The 25,625-nt window shown below is 46.1% G+C and overlaps 1 protein-coding gene across 2 annotated transcripts in view; it reads left to right on the top strand.

Annotated features, from left to right (window-relative positions):
* LOC135505296 (signal-induced proliferation-associated 1-like protein 2) overlaps positions 1–25,625 on the top strand; it is a 492,209-nt gene that overhangs the window by 245,015 nt on the left and 221,569 nt on the right. For both annotated transcript variants that reach the window (XM_064924540.1, XM_064924538.1), the window contains one exon: positions 14,941–15,215. In XM_064924540.1, the coding sequence (XP_064780612.1) occupies positions 14,941–15,215 (275 nt within the window). The remainder of the gene's footprint in view (positions 1–14,940; positions 15,216–25,625) is intronic.

The following is a 25,625-nucleotide window of genomic DNA, read 5'->3' as shown; positions in this document are numbered from 1 at the left end:
AACAATACACGGAACGAGACCCGTAATAACAATGCAGGGGACGAGACCCGTAATAACTATACACAGGACGAGACCCGAAATAACTATACACGGAACGAGACCCGTAATAACAATACACAGGACGAGACCCGTAATAACTATACACAGGACGAGACCCGTAATAACAATGCACAGGACGAGACCCGTAATAACAATACACAGGACGAGACCCGTAATAACAATGCACAGGACGAGACCCGTAATAACAATGCACAGGACGAGACCTGTAATAACAATACACAGGACGAGACCCGTAATAACTATGCACAGGACGAGACCCGTAATAACAATACACGGAACGAGACCCGTAATAACAATGCACAGGACGAGACCTGTAATAACAATACACAGGACGAGACCCGTAATAACTATGCACAGGACGAGACCCGTAATAACAATACACGGAACGAGACCCGTAATAACAATACACAGGACGAGACCCGTAATAAAAATACACGGAACGAGACCCGTAATAACAATACACTGAACGAGACCCGTAATAACAATGCAGGGGACGAGACCCGTAATAACTATACACAGGACGAGACCCGTAATAACTATACACAGAACGAGACCCGTAATAACAATACACAGGACGAGACCCGTAATAACTATACACAGGACGAGACCCGTAATAACAATGCACAGGACGAGACCCGTAATAACAATACACAGGACGAGACCCGTAATAATAATACACGGGACGAGACCCGTAATAACAATGCACGGGACGAGACCCGTAATAACTATACACAGGACGAGACCCGTAATAACAATGCAGGGGACGAGACCCGTAATAACAATGCAGAGGACGAGACCCGTAATAACTATACACAGGACGAGACCCGTAATAACAATGCACAGGACGAGACCCGTAATAACTATACACAGGACGAGACCCGTAATAACAATACACAGGACGAGACCCGTAATAACTATACACAGGACGAGACCCGTAATAACTATACACAGGACGAGACCCGTAATAACAATGCATAGGACGAGACCCGTAATAACAATACACAGGACGAGACCCGTAATAACTATGCACAGGACGAGACCCGTAATAACAATACACGGAACGAGACCCGTAATAACAATACACAGGACGAGACCCGTAATAACAATACACGGAATGAGACCCGTAATAACAATACACAGGACGAGACCCGTAATAACAATACACGGAACGAGACCCGTAATAACAATACACAGGACGAGACCCGTAATAACAATACACGGAACGAGACCCGTAATAACAATACACGGAACGAGACCCGTAATAACAATGCAGGGGACGAGACCGGTAATAACTATACACAGGACGAGACCCGTAATAACTATACACAGAACGAGACCCGTAATAACAATACACAGGACGAGACCCGTAATAACTATACACAGGACGAGACCCGTAATAACAATGCACAGGACGAAACCCGTAATAACAATACACAGGACGAGACCCGTAATAACTATGCACAGGACGAGACCCGTAATAACAATACACGGAACGAGACCCGTAATTACTATACACGGAACGATACCCGTAATAACAATACACGGAACGAGACCCGTAATAACAATGCAGGGGACGAGACCCGTAATAACTATACACAGGACGAGACCCGTAATAACAATGCACAGGACGAGACCCGTAATAACAATACACGGAACGAGACCCGTAATAACAATACACAGGACGAGACCCGTAATAACTATGCAGAGGACGAGACCCGTAATAACAATACACGGAATGAGACCCGTAATAACAATACACGGAACGAGACCCGTAATAACAATACACGGAACGAGACCCGTAATAACAATGCAGGGGACGAGACCCGTAATAACTATACACAGGACGAGACCCGTAATAACAATGCACAGGACGAGACCCGTAATAACAATACACAGGACGAGACCCGTAATAACAATGCACAGGACGAGACCCGTAATAACAATGCAGGGGACGAGACCCGTAATAACTATACACAGGACGAGACCCGTAATAACAATGCACAGGACGAGACCCGTAATAACAATGCACAGGACGAGACCCGTAATAACTATACACAGGACGAGACCCGTAATAACAATACACAGGACGAGACACGTAATAACAATACACAGACGAGACCCGTAATAACAATGCAGGGGACGAGACCCGTAATAACAATACACGGAACGAGACCCGTAATAACAATACACAGGACGAGACCCGTAATAACAATACACGGAACGAGACCCGTAATAACAATACACAGGACGAGACCCGTAATAACTATGCAGAGGACGAGACCCGTAATAACAATACACGGAATGAGACCCGTAATAACAATACACGGAACGAGACCCGTAATAAAAATACACGGAACGAGACCCGTAATAACAATGCAGGGGACGAGACCCGTAATAACTATACACAGGACGAGACCCGTAATAACAATGCACAGGACGAGACCCGTAATAACAATACACAGGACGAGACCCGTAATAACAATGCACAGGACGAGACCCGTAATAACAATGCAGGGGACGAGACCCGTAATAACTATACACAGGACGAGACCCGTAATAACAATGCACAGGACGAGACCCGTAATAACAATGCACAGGACGAGACCCGTAATAACTATACACAGGACGAGACCCGTAATAACAATACACAGGACGAGACACGTAATAACAATACACAGACGAGACCCGTAATAACAATGCACAGGACGAGACCCGTAATAACTATACACAGGACGAGACCCGTAATAACAATACACAGGACGAGACACGTAATAACAATACACAGGACGAGACCCGTAATAACAATACACAGGACGAGACCCGTAATAACTATACACAGGACGAGACCCATAATAACAATGCACAGGACGAGACCCGTAATAACAATGCAGGGGACGAGACCCGTAATAACAATACACGGAACGAGACCCGTAATAACAATACACAGGACGAGACCCGTAATAACAATACACAGGACGAGACCCGTAATAACAATACACGGAACGAGACCCGTAATAACAATACACAGGACGAGACCCGTAATAACAATGCAGGGGACGAGACCCGTAATAACAATGCAGAGGACGAGACCCGTAATAACTATACACAGGACGAGACCCGTAATAACAATGCAGGGGACGAGACCCGTAATAACAATGCAGAGGACGAGACCCGTAATAACTATACACAGGACGAGACCCGTAATAACAATGCAGGGGACGAGACCCTTAATAACAATGCAGGGGACGAGACCCGTAATGGCAATACACGGGACGAGACCCGTAATAACAATACACAGGACGAGACCCGTAATAACAATGCAGGGGACGAGACCCGTAATGGCAATACACGTGACGAGACCCGTAATAACTATACACAGGACGAGACCCATAATGTATAGTCCTGTCTAGTCATCTTATCCATCCTCTATAATCCTCTATAGTACTCTATTGTCCTCTATTGTCCTCTACAGTCCTCTACAGCCTTCTATAGTCCTCTATTTTCCTCTACAGTCCTCTATAGTGCTCTATTGTCCTCTACAGTCCTCTACAGTCTTCTACAGTCTTCTATAGTCTTCTATAGTCCTCTATAGTCCTCTATTATCCTCTACAGTCCTATAATATCCTCTATAATCCCCTACAGTCCTCTATAATCCTCTATAATCCTCTACTGTCCTCTATAATCCTCTATTGTCCTCTACAGTCCTCTACAGTCCTCTTCAGTTCTCTTCAATCCTCTATAGTCCTCTGTTGTCCTCTATTGTCCTCCACAGTCCTATATTGTCCTCTACAGTCCTCTATAATCCTCTATTGTCCTCTATTGTCCTCTACATTCCTCTATAATCCTCTATTGTCCTCTATTGTCCTCTTCAGTCCTCTTCAATCCTCTATAGTCCTCTATTGTCTTCGGTTGTCCTCTACAGTCCTCTATAGTCCTCTACAGTCCTCTACAGTCATCTTTAGTCCTCTATTGTCCTCTTTAGTCCTCTATTGTCCTCTATAGGATAATGGATATATGTGCCTGTATATATGTGGCCCTTTGACCTGTGAGTACCTGTGTTGTTGTTTCAGCAATCTATAGTCATTTGAGTCCTATACATCCCTCTATTGTCCTCTACAGTCCTCTACATTCCTCTACAGCCCTAACTAATCCTCTATAGTATTCTATAGTCCTCTAGAGTCCTCTATAACCTTCTATATTCCTCTACAATCCATTTGTAGTTCTCTGATCTATCATTCACAGTCCTCTATAGCCCTCTACTGTCCTCTATAGGTTTTATAGTCCTCTAAGTCCTTTATAGTCATCTGCTCCATCCCCTATAGTAATCTGATCCATCAATTACAGTCCTTTATAGTCCTCTGATCCATCCTCTACCGTCTACAGTTCTACAGTCCTCTATAGTCCCCTAATCCATCCTCTATAGTGTTTTACATTCCTATATAGTCCCCTGATCCATCCTCTATAGTCCTCTACAGTCCTATATAAGCCGCTATGCTCATATATAGTCCACTACAGTCCTCTATAAGCCTCTATACTCATCTACAGTCCACTATAGTCCTCTAAATGCCTCTATACTCCTCTACAGTCCTCTATAGTCCTCTATAACCTTCTATATTCCTCTACAATCCATTTGCAGATCTCTGATCCATCATTCACAGTCCTCTATAGCCCTCTACTGTCCTCTATAGGTTTTATAGTCCTCTAAGTCCTTTATAGTCCTCTGCTCCATCCCCTATAGTCCTCTGATCCATCCTCTACAGTCTACAGTTCTACAGTCCTCTATAGTCCCCTAATCCATCCTCTATAGTGTTTTACATTCCTATATAGTCCCCTGATCCATACTCTATAGTCCTCTACAGTCCTATATAAGCCTCTATACTCATATATAGTCCACTACAGTCTATAAGCCTCTATACAGTCCACTATAGTCCTCTAAATGCCTCTATACTCCTCTACGGTCCTCTATAGTTCTCTACAATGCTCTATACTCCTCTACAGTCCTCTATAGTCCTCTACAGTCATTTATAGTAAATTCATCCATCCTCTACAGTCATCTATAGTAATTTCATCCATCCTCTACAGTCCTCTATAGTCCTCTACAGTCCTCTATAGTCTCCTGATCCATCCTCTAAGGTCCTCTATGGTCCTCCATATATTACTCTACTGTTCTATATAGTCCTATATAGTCCTCTACCATCCTCTACAGTCTTATATAGTAAATTACAATCCTATATAGTCCTATATAGTCCCCTGATACATCCTCTATAGTCCTCTATAAGCCTCTATACTCATATATAGTCCTCTATAGTCCTCTAAAAGCCTCCATGCTCCTCTACAGTCCTCTATAGTCCTCTACAAGCCTCTATACTCCTCTACAGTCCTCTATAGTCCTCTACAAGCCTCTATACTCCTCTACAGTCCTCTATAGTCCTCTATATAGTCCTCTGATCCATCCTGTATCTTCCTCTATAGTCCTCTACCATCGTCTACAGTCTTTTATAGTCCCTAACCCGAACCCGCAGACATTTACAAACCTAACCCTAACCCTCTGAGACATTTACAAGCCTAACCCTAACCCAGTCTGAGACATTTACAAACCTAACCCTAACCCAGTCTGAGACATTTACAAGCCTAACCCTAGCCCAGTCTGAGGCATTTACAAACCTAACCATAACCCAGTCTGAGACATTTACAAACCTAACCCTAACCCAGTGTAAGACATTTACAAGCCTAACACTAACCCAGTCTGAGACATTTACAACCTATGAACAACTAATTGAAGGACATTTGAATTGATCCTGAATAGCAGTTGTTCCAATTCATATAGAATAGTTTCCTCAGCAGCTATCTCCCTCCAACCCCCTTCCAGAGATTTTGTTAAACTACTGACTATACATTTGGCTCTGAACCGTAATGCATCACCCAGACCTTGATGCACTGATGTACTCGTGGTTCAGCCAGCCCTTAATCAACTAGTGGTTCAGCCCAGCCCCTCTTGGGGCTAGGGGGCAGAATTTTCACTTTTGGATAAATAGCATGCCCAATTTCAACTTCCTGCTACTCATGCCAACAATATAAGATATGCATATTATTCATATATTTGGATAGAAATCTCTCTGAAGTTTCTAAAACTGTTTGAATCATGTCTTTGAGTATAACATAACTCATGTAGCAGGCAAAACCCAGAGGACTAACTGTTCAGAACTTTTTTCCCCCCTCTGTTCCTTGACATGTCATTGCCCAGTGATATTTCTTAGGAACCTGTTTGCAGTTCCTACCGCTTCCACTGGATGTCACCAGTTTTTGGAATTTGGTTGAGGTTATTCCTTTGTGCAATAAAGAAGTAGGCCAACTAGGAAATGGGTACACTTTTGTGAGTTGCGCAAGACGTGAAAAGTGGTGCTGTTTTGTTTTCGTTCCTGTATTGCACACAGATTTCCCCGTCTACAATTTGATCGATTATTTACGTTTAAAAATACCTAACGTTGTATTACAAAAGTAGTGTGAAATATTTTGGCAAAGTTTATAGTCATCTTTTGAAATATTTTCTAGTGACGTTGCGTTTTTTGTAAGCTGTTTTCTTCTTTATCAAACGCACTTTATAAATGGATATTTTGGATATATATGGACGGAATTAATCGAACAAAAGGACCAATTATGATGTTTATGGGACATATTGGAGTGCCAACAAATGAAGCTCGTCAAAGGTAATGCATGTTTTAAATTTTATCTCAGCGTTTTGTGTAGCGCCTTCAGGGTTGAAATATGCTAACCCCTTTTTTTACTGCTGGTACTATCATCAGATAATAGCTTCTTATGCTTTCACCGAAAAGCAATTTTAAAATCTGACATGTTGGCTGGATTCACAACGAGTGTAACTTTAATTGAATATCTTACATGTGTGAATTAATGAAAGTTTGAATTTTATAGTATTTTATTTGAATCTGGCGCTCTGCATTTTCCCTGGCAATTGGCGGCAATTGGCCAGTTGAGACATTTGCGCCCCGCCTATCCCTAACTGTTCAGCCCAGCTTTTGATGAACTAGTGGTTGAGCCCCTGATGAACTAGTGGTTGAGCCCCTGATGAACTAGTGGATTAGCCCCTGATAAACTAGTGGTCCAGCCCAGCTCTTAATGAACTAATAGTTCAGCCCAGCTCTTGATAAACTAGTGTTTCAGCCCAGCTCTTGATAAACTAGTGGTTCAGCCCATCTCTTGATGAACTAATAGTTCAGCCCATCTCTTGATAAACTAATAGTTCAGCCCATCCCCTGATGAACTAGTGGTTCAGCCCATCTCTTGATAAACTAGTGGTTCAGCCCAGCTCTTGATGAACTAGTGGTTCAGCCCAGCTTTTGATGAACTTGTGGTTCAGCCCATCCTGTGTCACACTACGTTGACACACTAGCCACCCAGAGCTATTGTTTAGATTGTAGGTAAACAAAACAACCAGGGGTGGCTGAGTTTGGATAAACAACTATATTCACCTGAGTCAGTCAATCAGCTGTGTTCCTACTAATCCTAGCAGAGCAGACCTGCTCTCTCTGCTTGGATTGTCAGCAGGATAGTTTGACCCACTAGACCCCACTAATCTGCAGAGTGATTGAGGCAGGTTGGAGTGAGTGTGACTCTCAGCCTCTGAAACCTCAGACTGTTTTAGGAAGAGTGTTATTGTGGCTGCTAAAGTGCTCAGTCTACTAGCTCACATTTAGCTGCAATCAGTGAGTGGAGGAGAAACAAACAGGAACAGACCACTCCATTAGTTCAGTTTATCATAACAGACCACTCCTTTAGTTCAGTTTGTCATAACAGACCATTCCATTAGTTCAGTTTATCATAACAGACCACTCCATTAGTTTATCATAACAGACCACTCCATTAGTTCAGTTTATCATAACAGACCACTCTATCAGTTTATCATAACAGACCACTCCATCAGTTTATCATAACAGACCACTCCATTAGTTCAGTTTATCATAACAGACCACTCCATCAGTTTATCATAACAGACCACTCCTTTAGTTCAGTTTATCATAACAGACCACTCCATCAGTTTATCATAACAGACCGCTCCTTTAATTCAGTTTATCATAACAGACCACTCCATTAGTTCAGTTTATCATAACAGACCACTCCATCAGTTTATCATAACAGACCGCTCCTTTAATTCAGTTTATCATAACAGACCACTCCATTAGTTCAGTTTATCATAACAGACCACTCCATCAGTTTATCATAACAGACCACTCCTTTAATTCAGTTTATCATAACAGACCACTCCATTAGTTCAGTTTATCATAACAGACCACTCCATTAGTTCAGTTTATCATAACAGACCACTCCATTAGTTCAGTTTATCATAACAGACCACTCCATTAGTTCAGTTTATCATAACAGACCATTCCATTAGTTCAGTTTATCATAACAGACCATTCCATTAGTTCAGTTTATCATAACAGACCACTCCTTTAGTTCAGTTTATCATAACAGACCACTCCTTTAGTTCAGTTTATCATAACAGACCATTCCATCAGTTTATCATAACAGACCACTCCATTAGTTCAGTTTATCATAACAGACCACTCCTTTAATTCAGTTTATCATAACAGACCACTCCATTAGTTCAGTTTATCATAACAGACCACTCCTTTAGTTCAGTTTATCATAACAGACCACTCCTTTAGTTCAGTTTATCATAACAGACCATTCCATCAGTTTATCATAACAGACCACTCCATCAGTTTATCATAACAGACCACTCCATTAGTTTATCATAACAGACCACTCCATCAGTTTATCATAACAGACCACTCCATTAGTTCAGTTTATCATAACAGACCACTCCATTAGTTCAGTTTATCATAACAGACCACTCCTTTAGTTCAGTTTATCATAACAGACCATTCCATCAGTTTATCATAACAGACCACTCCATTAGTTCAGTTTATCATAACAGACCACTCCATTAGTTCAGTTTATCATAACAGACCACTCCTTTAATTCAGTTTATCATAACAGACCACTCCATTAGTTCAGTTTATCATAACAGACCACTCCTTTAGTTCAGTTTATCATAACAGACCACTCCTTTAGTTCAGTTTATCATAACAGACCATTCCATCAGTTTATCATAACAGACCACTCCATCAGTTTATCATAACAGACCACTCCATCAGTTTATCATAACAGACCACTCCATCAGTTTATCATAACAGACCACTCCATTAGTTTATCATAACAGACCACTCCATCAGTTTATCATAACAGACCACTCCGTTAGTTCAGTTCCCTAACCCTGTAGAGCAGTGCTTTTCCACTCATGCCCGAGTTCATCATTGGGAACAAGCATGTCCATGACGCAAACTGTTCAACCCCCTCTTGCTGGTGGCAGAGACTATTTTGCAGGTTTATAGCTCAGTTCCACACCATTTTGCCAGTTGGCAGAGAATTTATTTGCGATTTAAAAAAAATGAATTTCCTGCAATTCTACACATTTGGCCATGTCTTATGTGTGTTCATAGAATATCTGAGCGACAGTGGCGCCAAATGCTTGTGCTTCTAGTTCTGATGCAATAACATCTTATATCTAATATCTAGTAATGTAACAATTCCACAATAACTACCTAATAGACACAAATCTAAGTCCTTCCCTGCTGTATGTAATAACACCTGAGATTTTCTGGGCTAACAATGTAAGAAATAATACATACAAAAACAAAATACTGCATAGTTTCCTAAGGAGTAGAAGGGAGGCGATCATCTCTGTCGGCTCCAATATCTAAGGTCTGCAATGACGAACAAGATATAAATATCTAAGGTCTGCAATGACTAACAAGATATAAATATCTAAGGTCTGCAATGACTGACAAGATATAAATATCTAAGGTCTGCAATGACGAACAAGATATAAATATCTAAGGTCTGCAATGACTAACAAGATATAAATATCTAAGGTCTGCAATGACTGACAAGATATAAATATCTAAGGTCTGCAATGACTGACAATATATAAATATCTAAGGTCTGCAATGACTGACAATATATAAATATCTAAGGTCTGCAATGACGAACAAGATATAAATATCTAAGGTCTGCAATGACGAACAAGATATAAATATCTAAGGTCTGCAATGACGAACAAGATATAAATATCTAAGGTCTGCAATGACTAACAAGATATAAATATCTAAGGTCTGCAATGACTGACAATATATAAATATCTAAGGTCTGCAATGACGAACAAGATATAAATATCTAAGGTCTGCAATGACGAACAAGATATAAATATCTAAGGTCTGCAATGACGAACAAGATATAAATATCTAAGGTCTGCAATGACTAACAAGATATAAATATCTAAGGTCTGCAATGACTGACAATATATAAATATCTAAGGTCTGCAATGACTGACAATATATAAATATCTAAGGTCTGCAATGACTAACAAGATATAAATATCTAAGGTCTGCAATGACGAACAAGATATAAATATCTAAGGTCTGCAATGACTGACAATATATAAATATCTAAGGTCTGCAATGACGAACAAGATATAAATATCTAAGGTCTGCAATGACGAACAAGATATAAATATCTAAGGTCTGCAATGACGAACAAGATATAAATATCTAAGGTCTGCAATGACGAACAAGATATAAATATCTAAGGTCTGCAATGACTAACAAGATATAAATATCTAAGGTCTGCAATGACTGACAATATATAAATATCTAAGGTCTGCAATGACTGACAATATATAAATATCTAAGGTCTGCAATGACTAACAAGATATAAATATCTAAGGTCTGCAATGACTAATATGGCAAGTGATGCACTATGTAATTTCGTAGTTGCACCTTGTGCATTCTACTATTACAACAAAGAGTAAGTTGAAAGTCGAACTGAGTTCATTCAAAAAAAGTTAAGATGTCTTCAGCAGTGAAGCTGGCTAAAACCCTATTGTATTAGTTAGTGTTGATTATTACGGTTCAACAGTGAAGCTGGCTAAAACCCTATTGTATTGGTTAGTGTTGATTATTACGGTTCAACAGTGAAGCTGGCTAAAACCCTATTGTATTAGTTAGTGTTGATTATTACGGTTCAACAGTGAAGCTGGCTAAAACCCTATTGTATTAGTTAGTGTTGATTATTACGGTTCAACAGTGAAGCTGGCTAAAACCCTATTGTATTAGTTAGTGTTGATTATTACGGTTCAACAGTGAAGCTGGCTAAAACCCTATTGTATTAGTTAGTGTTGATTATTACGGTTCAACAGTGAAGCTGGCTAAAACCCTATTGTATTAGTTAGTGTTGATTATTACGGTTCAGCAGTGAAGCTGGCTAAAACCCTATTGTATTAGTTAGTGTTGATTATTACGGTTCAACAGTGAAGCTGGCTAAAACCCTATTGTATTAGTTAGTGTTGATTATTACGGTTCAACAGTGAAGCTGGCTAAAACCCTATTGTATTGGTTAGTGTTGATTATTACGGTTCAACAGTGAAGCTGGCTAAAACCCTATTGTATTGGTTAGTGTTGATTATTACGGTTCAGCAGTGAAGCTGGCTAAAACCCTATTGATCGCATGGAACTCCATTCACAGATTCATTTGGAGCCATGATCACATGGAACTCCCTTTACAGATTTATATAGCCATAATAACATGGAACTCACTTCACAGTTTTATATAGAGCCATGATCACATGGAACTCCCTTCACATATTTATATAGAGCCATGATCACATGGAACTACCTTCACAGATTTATATCGAGCCATGATCACATGGAACTACCTTCACAGATTTATACAGAGCCATGAAAGCATGGAATTACCTTCACAGATTTATATAGAGCCATGATGACATGGAACTTCCTTCACAGATTTATTTGGAGCCATGATCACATGGAACTCCCTTCACAGATTTATATAGCCATAATAACATGGAACTCACTTCACAGTTTTATATAGAGCCATGATCACATGGAACTCCCTTCACATATTTATATAGAGCCATGATCACATGGAACTACCTTCACAGATTTATATCGAGCCATGATCACATGGAACTACCTTCACAGATTTATACAGAGCCATGAAAGCATGGAACTACCTTCACAGATTTATATAGAGCCATGATGACATGGAACTCCCTTCACAGATTTATATAAAGCAATGATCACATGGAACTACCTTCACAGATTTATACAGAGCCATGATCGCATGGAGCTCCCTTCAGTTTTATATAGAGCCATGATCACATGGAACAACCTTCACAGATTTATATAGAGCCATGTTCACATGGAACAACCTTCACAGATTTATATAGAGCCTTGACCACATGGAACTACCGTCACAGATTTATACAGAGCCATGATCGCATGGAACTATCTTCACAGATTTATATAGAGCCATGATGACATGGAACTACCTACACAGATTTATACAGAGCCATGATCACATGGAACTACCTTCACATATTTATATAGAGCCATGATCACATGGATCAACCTTCACAGATTTATATAGAGCCATGATCACATGGAACTACCTTCACAGATTTATATAGAGCCATGATCACATGGAACAACTTTCACAGATTTATATAGAGCCATGATCACATGGAGCTCCGTTCCATTTCCAATTATTCAACAACTCTGTTATCTCTGTAATGTGCTCCTCTCTCTCCATCTCTGAGGCTATATCTGTTAGCTCTGTAATGTGCTCCTCTCTCTCCATCTCTGAGGCTATATCTGTTAGCTCTGTAATGTGCTCCTCTCTCTCCATCAGTGAGGCTATATCTGTTAGCTCTGTAATGTGCTCCTCTCTCTCCATCTCCGAGGCTATATCTGTCAGCTCTGTAATGTGCTCCTCTCTCTCCATCTCTGAGGCTATATCTGTCAGCTCTGTAATGTGCTCCTCTCTCTCCATCTCTGAGGCTATATCTGTCAGCTCTGTAATGTGCTCCTCTCTCTCCATATCTGAGGCTATATCTGTTAGCTCTGTAATGTGCTCCTCTCTCTCCATCTCTGAGGCTATATCTGTTAGCTCTGTAATGTGCTCCTCTCTCTCCATCTCTGAGGCTATATCTGTTAGCTCTGTAATGTGCTCCTCTCACTCCATCTCTGAGGCTATATCTGTTAGCTCTGTAATATGCTCCTCTCTCTCCATCTCTGTAATCTCTATCTGTTAGCTCTGTAATGTGCTCCTCTCTATTTTTGTTGCACCTCTTATTTGCTTCCGGCTGAATTCTTTTTTTTTTACATTTATTTATTTATTTAAACTTTATTTAACCAGGTAGGGTAGTTGAGAACAAGTTCCCTTTATTTAACCAGGTAGGGTAGTTGAGAACAAGTTCTCATTTGCAAATGCGACCTGTCCAAGATAAAGCAAAGCAGTTCGACACAAACAACAACACAGAGTTACACATGGAATAAACAAACATACAATCAATAATACAGTAGAACAAAACAAAACAAAAAGTCTATGTACAGTGAGTGAAAATGAGGTAGGATAAGGGAGTTAAGGCAATAAATAGGCCATGGTGGCGAAGTAATTACAATATAGCAATTAAACACTGGAATGGTAGATGTGCAGAAGATGAATGTGCAAGTAGAGATACTGGGGTGCAAAGGAGCAAGATAAAAAAATACATACCAGTATGGGGATGAGGTAGGTAGATAGATGGGCTGTTTACAGATGGGCTATGTACAGGTGCAGAGATATGTGAGCTGCTCTGATAGCTGGTGCTTAAAACCTCTTAGAGATAGGGCTACTTTTTTCAACATTCTGTTAAAAATCGCGCAACATTTCAACGTCCTGCTACTCATGCCAGTAATATTTAATCGAAAAAAAGACCCAATTGTGATGTTTATGGGACATATAGGAGTGCCAACAAAGAATCTCGTCAAAGGTAATGAATGTTTTATATTTTATTTCTGCGTTTTGTGTAGCGCCGGCTACGCTAATTCCTTTGATTACGTGCCCTTCTGGTATTTCGGCGTGTTGCCTGCTATCAGATAATAGCTACTCATGCTTTCGCCGAAAAGCATTTTACAAATCTGACTCGTTGGCTAGATTCACAACGAGTGTAGCTTGAATTGAGTACCCTGTATGTGAATACTAATGAACGTTTGAGTTTTAACGAGTGCTATTAGCATTTGGCATAGCGCATTTGCATTTATTGTTGGAAGGGGGTGCGGTTGCGTCCCGGGTGGGCCAGAGAGGTTAAAGCTAGTGAGGGAGATATTAGTCTCCAGCTTCAGAGATTTTCGCAGTTCGTTCCAGTCATTGGCAGCAGAGAACTGGAAGGAAAGGCGGCCAAAGGAAGAATTGGCTTTTGGGGTGAACAGTGAGATATAACTGCTGGTGCACGTGCTACGAGTGGGTGCTGCTATGGTGACCAGTGAACTGAGATAAGGCGGGGCTTTACCCAGCAGAGACTTGTAGATGACCTGGAGCCAGTGGGTTTGGCGACCAGTATGAAGCGAGGGCCAACCAACGAGAGCGTATAGGTTGCAATGGTGGGTAGTGAATGGGGCTTTGGTGACAAAACGGATGGCACTGTGATAGACTGCATCCAGTCAGAGTTGTATGGCATTGAACCTCATCTGGAGGCTGGTTAACACAATGTCCAAAGAAGGGCCAGATGTATACAGAATGGTTAAAAGTGTCTGCGTTGCTATGTCACATGCTACAGCAGCCCAGGAAGAGATTTTCTATGTTTCAACTATTTATTCAGTGTGTTAGTGTCTTTCTCTATCTCACCCACTGTTACCATTAATTACAAGGTGGTTCTCTTCCTTCTTCCTTTGATCCAGATATGAACAATTGTCCTGCAACATGACCAGTCAGGGGACTGACTCTCTCTCTTCTTCTCTCCAGATAGTGACGCGTGGTTGTGAGACATCTGAGATGACACTGCGTCGGAACGCTCTGTGCCAGCTGGGTTTCCACGTCAACTTCGAGGGCATCGTGGCCGACGTTGAGGCCTTCGGGTTCGCTTGGAAGGCGGGGCTTCGCCAGGGTAGCCGATTGGTGGAGATCTGTAAGGTTGCCGTAGCAACGCTGACCCACGAACAGATGATCGACCTGCTGAGAACCTCCGTCGCCGTCAAGGTGGTCATCATCCAGCCTCATGACGATGGAGCGCCACGCAGGTAACCTTTAACCCCTGACCCCTAACCTTACATCACTAACCTTTAACATTGACCTCTGCTGACCCCATACTCTACCCTCTCCTCCCCCAATGACTCATTGAAGCTAAATGTGCTTCTCTTTTGACTTGAATGCAGAACAGTCTGAGTCTGAGGTTAGTGTGACAATTCTGATAGTACTATCCATGCTGCAACAGAAAGCACAATGGCATAATATACAGTGGGGCAAAAAAGTATTTAGTCAGCTACCAATTGTGCAAGTTCTCTCACTTAAAAATATGAGAGAGGCCTGTAATTTTCATCATAGGTATATTTCAACTATGACAGACAAAATTGTAGGATTTTTAAATGAATTTATTTGCAAATTATGGTGGAAAATAAGTATTTCGTCACCTACAAACAAGCAAGATTTCTGGCTCTCACAGACCTGTAACTTCTTCTTTAAGGGGCTCTTCAGGGACGGCGGAGCATGGCCTGTGTTTGTCTGCTTTGGGACGCCAGAGCACCGCCTGTGTTTGTCTGCTTTGGGACGCCAGAGCACCGCCTGTGTTTGTCTGCTTAGGGACGCCAGAGCACCGCCTGTGTTTGTCTGCTTAGGGACGCCTGAGCACCGCCCGTGTTTGTCTGCTTAGGGACAACCGGAGCACCGCCTGTGTTTGTCTGCTTAGGGACGCCGGAGCACCGCCTGTGTTTGTCTGCTTAGGGATGCCGGAGCACCGCCTGTGTTTGTTTGCTTAGGGACGCCGGGGCACCGCCCGTGTTTGTCTGCTTAGGGATGCCGGAGCCCCGCCTGTGTTTGTTTGCTTAGGGACTCCGGGGCAGCGCCCGTGTATGTCTGCTTAGAGACACCCGGAGCACCGCCTGTGTTTGTCTGCTTAGGGACGCCAGAGCACCGCCTGTGTTTGTCTGCTTAGGGACGCGCGGGGCACCGCCTGTGTTTGTCTGCTTAGGGACGCCGGACCACCGCCCGTGTTTGTCTGCTTAGGGACGCCGACGCACTGCCTGTGTTTGTCTGCTTAGGGACGCCGGGGCACCACCTTTTTTTGTCTGCTTAGAGACCCCGGAGCACCGCCCGTGTTTGTCTGCTTAGGGACGCCGGAACACCGCCTGTGTTTATCTGATTAAGGACGCGCGGGGCACCGCCCGTGTTTGTCTGCTTAGGGACGCCGGGGCACCGCCTGTGTTGTCTGCTTAGGGACGCGCGGGGCACCGCCCGTGTTTGTCTGCTTAGGGACGCCGGGGCACCGCCTGTGTTTGTCTGCTTAGGGACGCCGGACCACCGCCCGTGTTTGTCTGCTTAGGGACGCCGACGCACCGCCTGTGTTTGTCTGCTTAGGGACGCCGGGGCACCACCTTTTTTTGTCTGCTTAGGGACTCCGGAGCACCGCCCGTGTTTGTCTGCTTAGGGACGCCGGAGCACCGCCTGTGTTTATCTGCTTAAGGACGCGCGGGGCACCGCCCGTGTTTGTCTGCTTAGGGACGCCGGGGCACCGCCTGTGTTGTCTGCTTAGGGACGCGCGGGGCACCGCCCGTGTTTGTCTGCTTAGGGACGCCGGGGCACCGCCTGTGTTGTCTGCTTAGGGATGCGCGGGGCACCGCCCGTGTTTGTCTGCCTAGGGACGCCGGGGCACCGCCCGTGTTTGTCTGCTTAGGGACGCAGGAGCACCGCCCGTGTTTGTCTGCTTAGGGACGCAGGAGCACCGCCCTTGTTTGTCTGCTTAGGGACGCCGGGGCACCGCCCTTGTTTGTCTGCTTAGGGACGCCAGAGCACCGCCTGTGTTTGTCTGCTTAGGGACGCCTGAGCACCGCCCGTGTTTGTCTGCTTAGGGTCAACCGGTGCACCGCCTGTGTTTGTCTGCTTAGGGACGCCGGACCACCGCCCGTGTTTGTCTGCTTAGGGATGCCGGACCACCGCCCGTGTTTGTCTGCTTAGGAATGCCGGACCACCGCCCGTGTTTGTCTGCTTAGGGACAACCGGAGCACCGCCTGTGTTTGTCTGCTTAGGGACGCCGGACCACCGCCCGTGTTTGTCTGCTTAGGGATGCCGGACCACCGCCCGTGTTTGTCTGCTTAGGGACAACCGGAGCACCGCCTGTGTTTGTCTGCTTAGGGACGCCGGAGCACCGCCTGTGTTTGTCTGCTTAGGGACGCCGGGGCACCGCCCGTGTATGTCTGCTTAGAGACACCCGGAGCACCACCTGTGTTTGTCTGCTTAGAGACACCCGGAGCACCACCTGTGTTTGTCTGCTTAGGGACGCCGGACCACCGCCTGTGTTTGTCTGCTTAGGGACGCAGGAGCACCGCCCTTGTTTGTCTGCTTAGGGACGACGGAGCACCACCTGTGTTTGTTTGCTTAGGGACGCCGGACCACCGCCTGTGTTTGTTTGCTTAGAGACACCCGGAGCACCGCCTGTGTTTGTTTGCTTAGGGACGCCGGACCACCGCCTGTGTTTGTCCTCCCTGACTCCCCTTGAATCCCCCTGACTCACCATCACTCCTCCCTGACTCCCCCTGACTCCCCCTCACTCCTCCCTGACTCCCCCTGACTCCCACCTCACTCCTCCCTGACTCCCCCTGAATCCCCCTGACTCCCACCTCACTCCTCCCTGACTCCCCCAGAATCCTACCTCACTACTCCCTGACACCCCTGACTCACCCTCACTCCTCCCTGACTCTCCCTGACTACCCCTGACTCCCCCAGAATCCTACCTCACTCCTCTCTGACTCCCCCTGACTCCCCCTCACTCCTCCCTGACTCCCCCAGAATCCTAACTCACTCCTCCCTGACTCCCCCTGACTCTCCCTGACTCCCCCAGACTCCCCCTGACTACCCCTCACTCCTCCCTGACTCCCCCAGAATCCTACCTCACTCCTCCCTGACTCCCCCTGAATCCCCCTGACTCACCCTCACTCCTCCCTGACTCCCCCAGAATCCCACATCACTACTCCCTGACTCCCCCTGACTCACCCTCACTCCTCCCTGACTCCCCCTGGCTCCCTCTGATTCCCCCTGACTCCCCCGGACTCCCCCTGACTTCTCCCTGACTCCCCCTGACTCCCCCTGACTCGCACCTCACTCCTCCCTGACTCCCCCTGAATCCCCCTGACTCCCACCTCACTCCTCCCTGACTCCCCCAAAATCCTACCTCACTACTCCCTGACACCCCTGACTCACCCTCACTCCTCCCTGACTCTCCCTGACTCCCCCTGACTCTCCCTGACTCCCCCTGACTCCCCCTCACTCCTCCCTGACTCCCCTGACTCCCCCTCACTCCTCCCTGACTCCCCCTGACTCCCCTGACTCCCACCTCACTCCTCCCTGACTCCCCCTGAATCCCCCTGACTCACCCTCACTCCTCCCTGACTCCCCCAGAATCCTACCTCACTACTCCCTGACTCCCCCTGACTCACCCTCACTCCTCCCTGACTCCCCCTGACTCTCCCTGACTCCCCCTGACTCCCCTGACTCCCCCTCACTCCTCCCTGACTCCCCAGAATCCTACCTCACTCCTCCCTGACTCCCCCTGACTCTCCCTGACTCCCCTAGACTCCCCCTGACTACCCCTCACTCCTCCCTGACTCCCCCAGAATCCTACCTCACTCCTCCCTGACTCCCCCTGACTCTCCCTGACTCCCCCAGACTCCCCCTGACTACCCCTCACTCCTCCCTGACTCCCCCAGAATCCTACCTCACTCCTCCCTGACTCCCCCTGAATCCCCCTGACTCACCCTCACTCCTCCCTGACTCCCCAGAATCCCACATCACTACTCCCTGACTCCCCCTGACTCACCCTCACTCCTCCCTGACTCCCCCTGGCTCCCTCTGACTCCCCCTGACTCCCCGGACTCCCCTGACTTCTCCCTGACTCCCCCTGACTCCCCCTGACTCCCACCTCACTCCTCCCTGACTCCCCCTGAATCCCCCTGACTCCCACCTCACTCCTCCCTGACTCCCCCAAAATCCTACCTCACTACTCCCTGACACCCCTGACTCACCCTCACTCCTCCCTGACTCTCCCTGACTCCCCCTGACTCTCCCTGACTCCCCCTGACTCCCCTGACTCCCCCTCACTCCTCCCTGACTCCCCCTGACTCCCCCTCACTCCTCCCTGACTCCCCCTGACTCCCACCTCACTCCTCCCTGACTCCCCCTGAATCCCCCTGACTCACCCTCACTCCTCCCTGACTCCCCCAGAATCCTACCTCACTACTCCATGACTCCCCCTGACTCACCCTCACTCCTCCCTGACTCCCCCTGACTCTCCCTGACTCCCCTAGACTCCCCCTGACTACCCCTCACTCCTCCCTGACTCCCCCAGAATCCTACCTCACTCCTCCCTGACTCCCCCTGAATCCCCCTGACTCACCCTCACTCCTCCCTGACTCCCCCAGAATCCTACCTCACTACTCCCTGACTCCCCCTGACTCACCCTCACTCCTCCCTGACTCCCCCTGACTCTCCCTGACTCCCCCTGACTCCCCTGACTCCCCCTCACTCCTCCCTGACTCCCCCAGAATCCTACCTCACTCCTCCCTGACTCCCCTGACTCCCCCTCACTCCTCCCTGACTCCCCCAGAATCCTAACTCACTCCTCCCTGACTCCCCTGACTCTCCCTGACTCCCCTAGACTCCCCCTGACTACCCCTCACTCCTCCCTGACTCCCCCAGAATCCTACCTCACTCCTCCCTGACTCCCCCTGAATCCCACCTCACTACTCCCTGACTCCCCCTGACTCCTGCTGACTCCCCCTCACTCCTCCCTGACTCCCCCTGACTCCCCCTGACTCCCACCTCACTCCTCCCTGACTCCCCCTGAATCCCCCTGACTCACCCTCACTCCTCCCTGACTCCCCCAGAATCCTACCTCACTCCTCCCTGACTCTCCCTGACTCCCACTGACTCCCCCAGACTCTCACTCCTCCCTGACTCCCCCTGAATCCCACCTCACTCCTCCCTGACTCCCCCTAACTCTCCCTGACTCTCTCTGACTCTCCCTGACTCCCCCTGACTCCCCCTGACTCTCCCTGACACTCCCTGACTCCCCCTGAATCCCACCTCAGAACACCATCCCAACCTTGAAGCATGGTGGTGGCAGCATCATGTTGTGTGGGTGGTTTGCTGCAGGAGGGACTGGTGAACTTCACAAAATAGATGGCATCATGAGGTGGACAATTATGAGGATATATTGAAGCAACATCTCAAGACATCAGTCTTGAAGTTAAAGCTTGGTCCCAAATTGGTCTTCTAAATGGACAATGACCCCAAGCATACTTCCAAAGTTGTGGCAAAATGACTTAAGGACAACAAAGTCAAGGTATTGGAGTGACCATCACAAAGCCCTGACCTCAAGCCTATAGAACATTTGTGTGCAGAACTGAAAAAAGCGTGTGCCAGCAAGGAGGCCTACAAACGAGTCAGGTTTACACCAGTTACACCAGCTCTGTCAGGAGGAATGGGCCAAAATTCACCCAACTTATTTTGGGAAGCATGTGGAAGGCTACCTGAAACATTTGACCCAAGTTAAACAATTTAAAGGCAATGCTACCAAATACTAATTGAGTGTATGTAATCTTCTGATCCACTGGGAATGTGATGAAAGAAATAAAAGCTGAAATAATCATTCTCTCTACTATTATTCTGACATTTCACATTCTTAAAATAAAGTGATGATCCTAACTGACCTATGACAGGGAATTTTTACTAGGTTGAATGTCAGGAATTGTGAAAAACTGAGTTTAATGTATTTGGCAAAGGTTTATGTAAACTTCTAACATCAACTGTAGATATGAGATGAGTAAACCGGTATGTAAACATATATATATATATATATATATATATTTTTTTTGCAATTGTCTCAGAACAGGGCAGCACGGCTGACCCTTGGATGTACACAGCGAGCTACCATTAATGATATGCATGTCAATCTCTCCTGCCTCAAAGTGGAGGAGAGATTGGCTTCATCACTACTTGGATTTATGAGAGTTGTTGACAAGCTGCATGTACTGAGCTGTCTGTCTAAACTACTGGCACACAGCTGAGACACATTTACATTTACATTTAAGTCATTTAGCAGACGCTCTTATCCAGAGCGACTTACAAATTGGTGAATTCACCTTCTGACATCCAGTGGAACAGCCACTTTACAATAGTGCATCTAAATCATTAAGGGGGAGGGGGGGGGTGAGAAGGATTACTTATCCTATCCTAGGTATTCCTTGAAGAGGTGGGGTTTCAGGTGTCTCCGGAAGGTGGTGATTGACTCCGCTGTCCTGGCGTCGTGAGGGAGTTTGTTCCACCATTGGGGGCCAGAGCAGCGAACAGTTTTGACTGGGCTGAGCGGGAACTGTACTTCCTCAGTGGTAGGGAGGCGAGCAGGCCAGAGGTGGATGAACGCAGTGCCCTTGTTTGGGTGTAGGGCCTGATCAGAGCCTGGAGGTACTGCGGTGCCGTTCCCCTCACAGCTCCGTAGGCAAGCACCATGGTCTTGTAGCGGATGCGAGCTTCAACTGGAAGCCAGTGGAGAGAGCGGAGGAGCGGGGTGACGTGAGAGAACTTGGGAAGGTTGAACACCAGACGGGCTGCGGCGTTCTGGATGAGTTGTAGGGGTTTGATGGCACAGGCAGGGAGCCCAGCCAACAGCGAGTTGCAGTAATCCAGACGGGAGATGACAAGTGCCTGGATTAGGACCTGCGCCGCTTCCTGTGTGAGGCAGGGGCGTACTCTGCGGATGTTGTAGAGCATGAACCTACAGGAACGGGCCACCGCCTTGATGTTAGTTGAGAACGACAGGGTGTTGTCCAGGATCACGCCAAGGTTCTTAGCGCTCTGGGAGGAGGAAACAATGGAGTTGTCAACCGTGATGGCGAGATCATGGAACGGGCAGTCCTTCCCCGGGAGGAAGAGCAGCTCCGTCTTGCCGAGGTTCAGCTTGAGGTGGTGATCCGTCATCCACACTGATATGTCTGCCAGACATGCAGAGATGCGATTCGCCACCTGGTCATCAGAAGGGGAAAGGAGAAGATTAATTGTGTGTCGTCTGCATAGCAATGATAGGAGAGACCATGTGAGGTTATGACAGAGCCAAGTGACTTGGTGTATAGCGAGAATAGGAGAGGGCCTAGAACAGAGCCCTGGGGGACACCAGTGGTGAGAGCGCGTGGCGAGGAGACAGATTCTCGCCACGCCACCTGGTAGGAGCGACCTGTCAGGTAGGATGCAATCCAAGCGTGGGCCGCGCCGGAGATGCCCAACTCGGAGAGGGTGGAGAGGAGGATCTGATGGTTCACAGTATCGAAGGCAGCCGATAGGTCTAGAAGGATGAGAGCAGAGGAGAGAGAGTTAGCTTTAGCAGTGCGGAGCGCCTCCGTGATACAGAGAAGAGCAGTCTCAGTTGAATGACTAGTCTTGAAACCTGACTGATTTGGATCAAGAAGGTCATTCTGAGAGAGATAGCGGGAGAGCTGGCCAAGGACGGCACGTTCAAGAGTTTTGGAGAGATAAGAAAGAAGGGATACTGGTCTGTAGTTGTTGACATCGGAGGGATCGAGTGTAGGTTTTTTCAGAAGGGTGCAACTCTCGCTCTCTTGAAGACGGAAGGGACGTAGCCAGCGGTCAGGGATGAGTTGATGAGCGAGGTGAGGTAAGGGAGAAGGTCTCCGGAAATGGTCTGGAGAAGAGAGGAGGGGATAGGGTCAAGCGGGCAGGTTGTTGGGCGGCCGGCCGTCACAAGAAGCGAGATTTCATCTGGAGAGAGAGGGGAGAAAGAGGTCAGAGCACAGGGTAGGGCAGTGTGAGCAGAACCAGCGGTGTCGTTTGACTTAGCAAACGAGGATCGGATGTCGTCGACCTTCTTTTCAAAATGGTTGACGAAGTCATCTGCAGAGAGGGAGGAGGGGGGGGGGAGGGGGAGGAGGATTCAGGAGGGAGGAGACTATACACACATGCACTATACACACGTGCACATGGATGTTGTGTTGAAGACACCCGTGCATACCCCACAAGCCATGCCACCAGAGATCTCTTCACAGTCCCCGAGTCTAGAACAGACTATGGGAGGCACACAGTACAACATAGAGCCATAACTACATGGAACTCTATTCCAGAGTACTACATAGAGCCATGACTACAGGGAACTCTATTCCACAGTACTACATAGAGCCATGACTACATGGAACTCTATTCCACAGTACTACATAGAGCCATGACTACATGGAACTCTATTCCAGAGTACTACATAGAGCCATGACTACATGGAACTCTATTCCAGAGTACTACATAGAGCCATGACTACATGGAACTCTATTCCACAGTACTACATAGAGCCATGACTACATGGAACTCTATTCCAGAGTACTACATAGAGCCATGACTACATGGAACTCTATTCCAGAGTACTACATAGAGCCATGACTACATGGAACTCTATTCCACATCAGATAACTGATGCAAGCAATACAATTAGATAACACGACAACATATGCACTATACACACGTGCACATGGATGTTGTGTTGAAGATATGTGGTAGTGGAGTAGTGGCCTGAGGACACACACTTAGTGTGTTGTAGATATGTGGTAGTGGAGTAGGGGCCTGAGGGCTGTTATACAGGTACAGAGGGGAAATATTTCCTCTCCCAGTGGTCTCCAGAGTAGTTAGCTGTAGTGGAACAGAGGGGAAATATCTCCTCTCCCAGTGGTCTCCAGAGTAGTTAGCTGTAGTGGAACAGAGGGAAATATCTCCTCTCCCAGTGGTCTCCAGAGTAGTTAGCTGTAGTGGAACAGGGTGAAATGTCTCCTCTCCCAGTAGGTTCCAGAGTAATTAGCTGTAGTGGAACAGAGGGAAATATCTCCTCTCCCAGTGGTCTACAGAGTAGTTAGCTGTAGTGGAACAGAGGGAAATATCTCCTCTCCCAGTGGTCTCCAGAGTAGTTAGCTGTAGTGGAACAGAGCGAAATATCTCCTCTCCCAGTGGTCTCCAGAGTAGTTAGCTGTAGTGGAACAGAGCGAAATATCTCCTCTCCCAGTGGTCTCCAGAGTAGTTAGCTGTAGTGGAACAGAGGGAAATGTCTCCTCTCCCAGTGGTCTCCAGAGTAGTTAGCTGTAGTGGAACAGAGGGAAATGTCTCCTCTCCCAGTGGTCTCCAGAGTAGTTAGCTGTAGTGGAACAGAGGGAAATTTCTCCTCTCCCAGTGGTCTCCAGAGTAGTTAGCTGTAGTGGAACAGAGGGAAATGTCTCCTCTCCCAGTGATGAAGATGCCCTTGACTTCTCTATGATGATCTCTGTCTCGTGAGACGCCAAATATAAATAATTCTGATGTGAAACAGGTGTTGTTGTTTCCCTCCCTCCCTCCCTCCCTCCCTCCCTCCCTCCCTCCCTCCCTCCCTCCCTCCCTCCCTCATATTCCTGTTTGACCTTAAATTAATATACTTCTTTTCTCTTTCTCTTTCTTTCTCTCTCTCTCTCTCTCTCTCTCTCTCTCTCTCTCTCTCTCTCTCTCTCTCTCTCTCTCTCTCTCTCTCTCTCTATGTCTGTCTCTCTCTCTATGTCTCTCTCTCTCTTGCAAGTTCATTATTACTTACATTGTCAAAGTATACATATTGAAAAATAAAAATAAATGTTTATATATAAAATATATATATATTTATATATAAATAAATGGTGGGACCAACAGCTACAATAATAGTAGTAGTGGACATGGGATAACCATTAACAACAACTACAACAACAATGTTAATGAGAACAACAATACATTAAATCAATGGTAGTAGACCAGTGTCAACATGACTGAGAGACACATTAGCTGGTAGTAGACCAGTGTCAGCATGACAGAGAAGACACATGACCTGGTAGTAGACCAGTGTCAACATGACTGAGAAGACATATGACCTGGTAGTAGACCAGTGTCAACATGACTGAGAAGACACATGACCTGGTAGTAGACCAGTGTCAACATGACCATGAAGACATATGACCTGGTAGTAGACCAGTGTCAACATGACTGAGAAGACACATGACCTGGTAGTAGACCAGTGTCAACATGACAGAGAAGACACATGAGCCTGGTAGTAGACCAGTGTCAACATGACCGAAAAGACACATGACATGGTTGTGGACCAGTCTCAACCTGACTGAGAAGACACATGACATGGTAGTAGACCAGTGTCAACATGACTGAGAAGACACATGACCTGGTAGTAGACCAGTGTCAACATGACTGAGAAGACACATGACCTGGTAGTAGACCAGTGTCAACATGACTGAGAAGACACATGACCTGGTAGTAGACCAGTGTCAACATGACTGAGAAGACACATGACGTGGTAGTAGACCAGTGTCAACATGACTGAGAAGACACATGACCTGATATGAAAGACAAAACAAAACAAGATGGGAAATATTATCGACATGACTTTG

Source organism: Oncorhynchus masou, chromosome 18, assembly GCF_036934945.1.
Source record: "Oncorhynchus masou masou isolate Uvic2021 chromosome 18, UVic_Omas_1.1, whole genome shotgun sequence".
NCBI classification, from domain to species: domain Eukaryota; kingdom Metazoa; phylum Chordata; class Actinopteri; order Salmoniformes; family Salmonidae; genus Oncorhynchus; species Oncorhynchus masou.
This window is presented reverse-complemented; position numbering and strand designations above follow the sequence as displayed.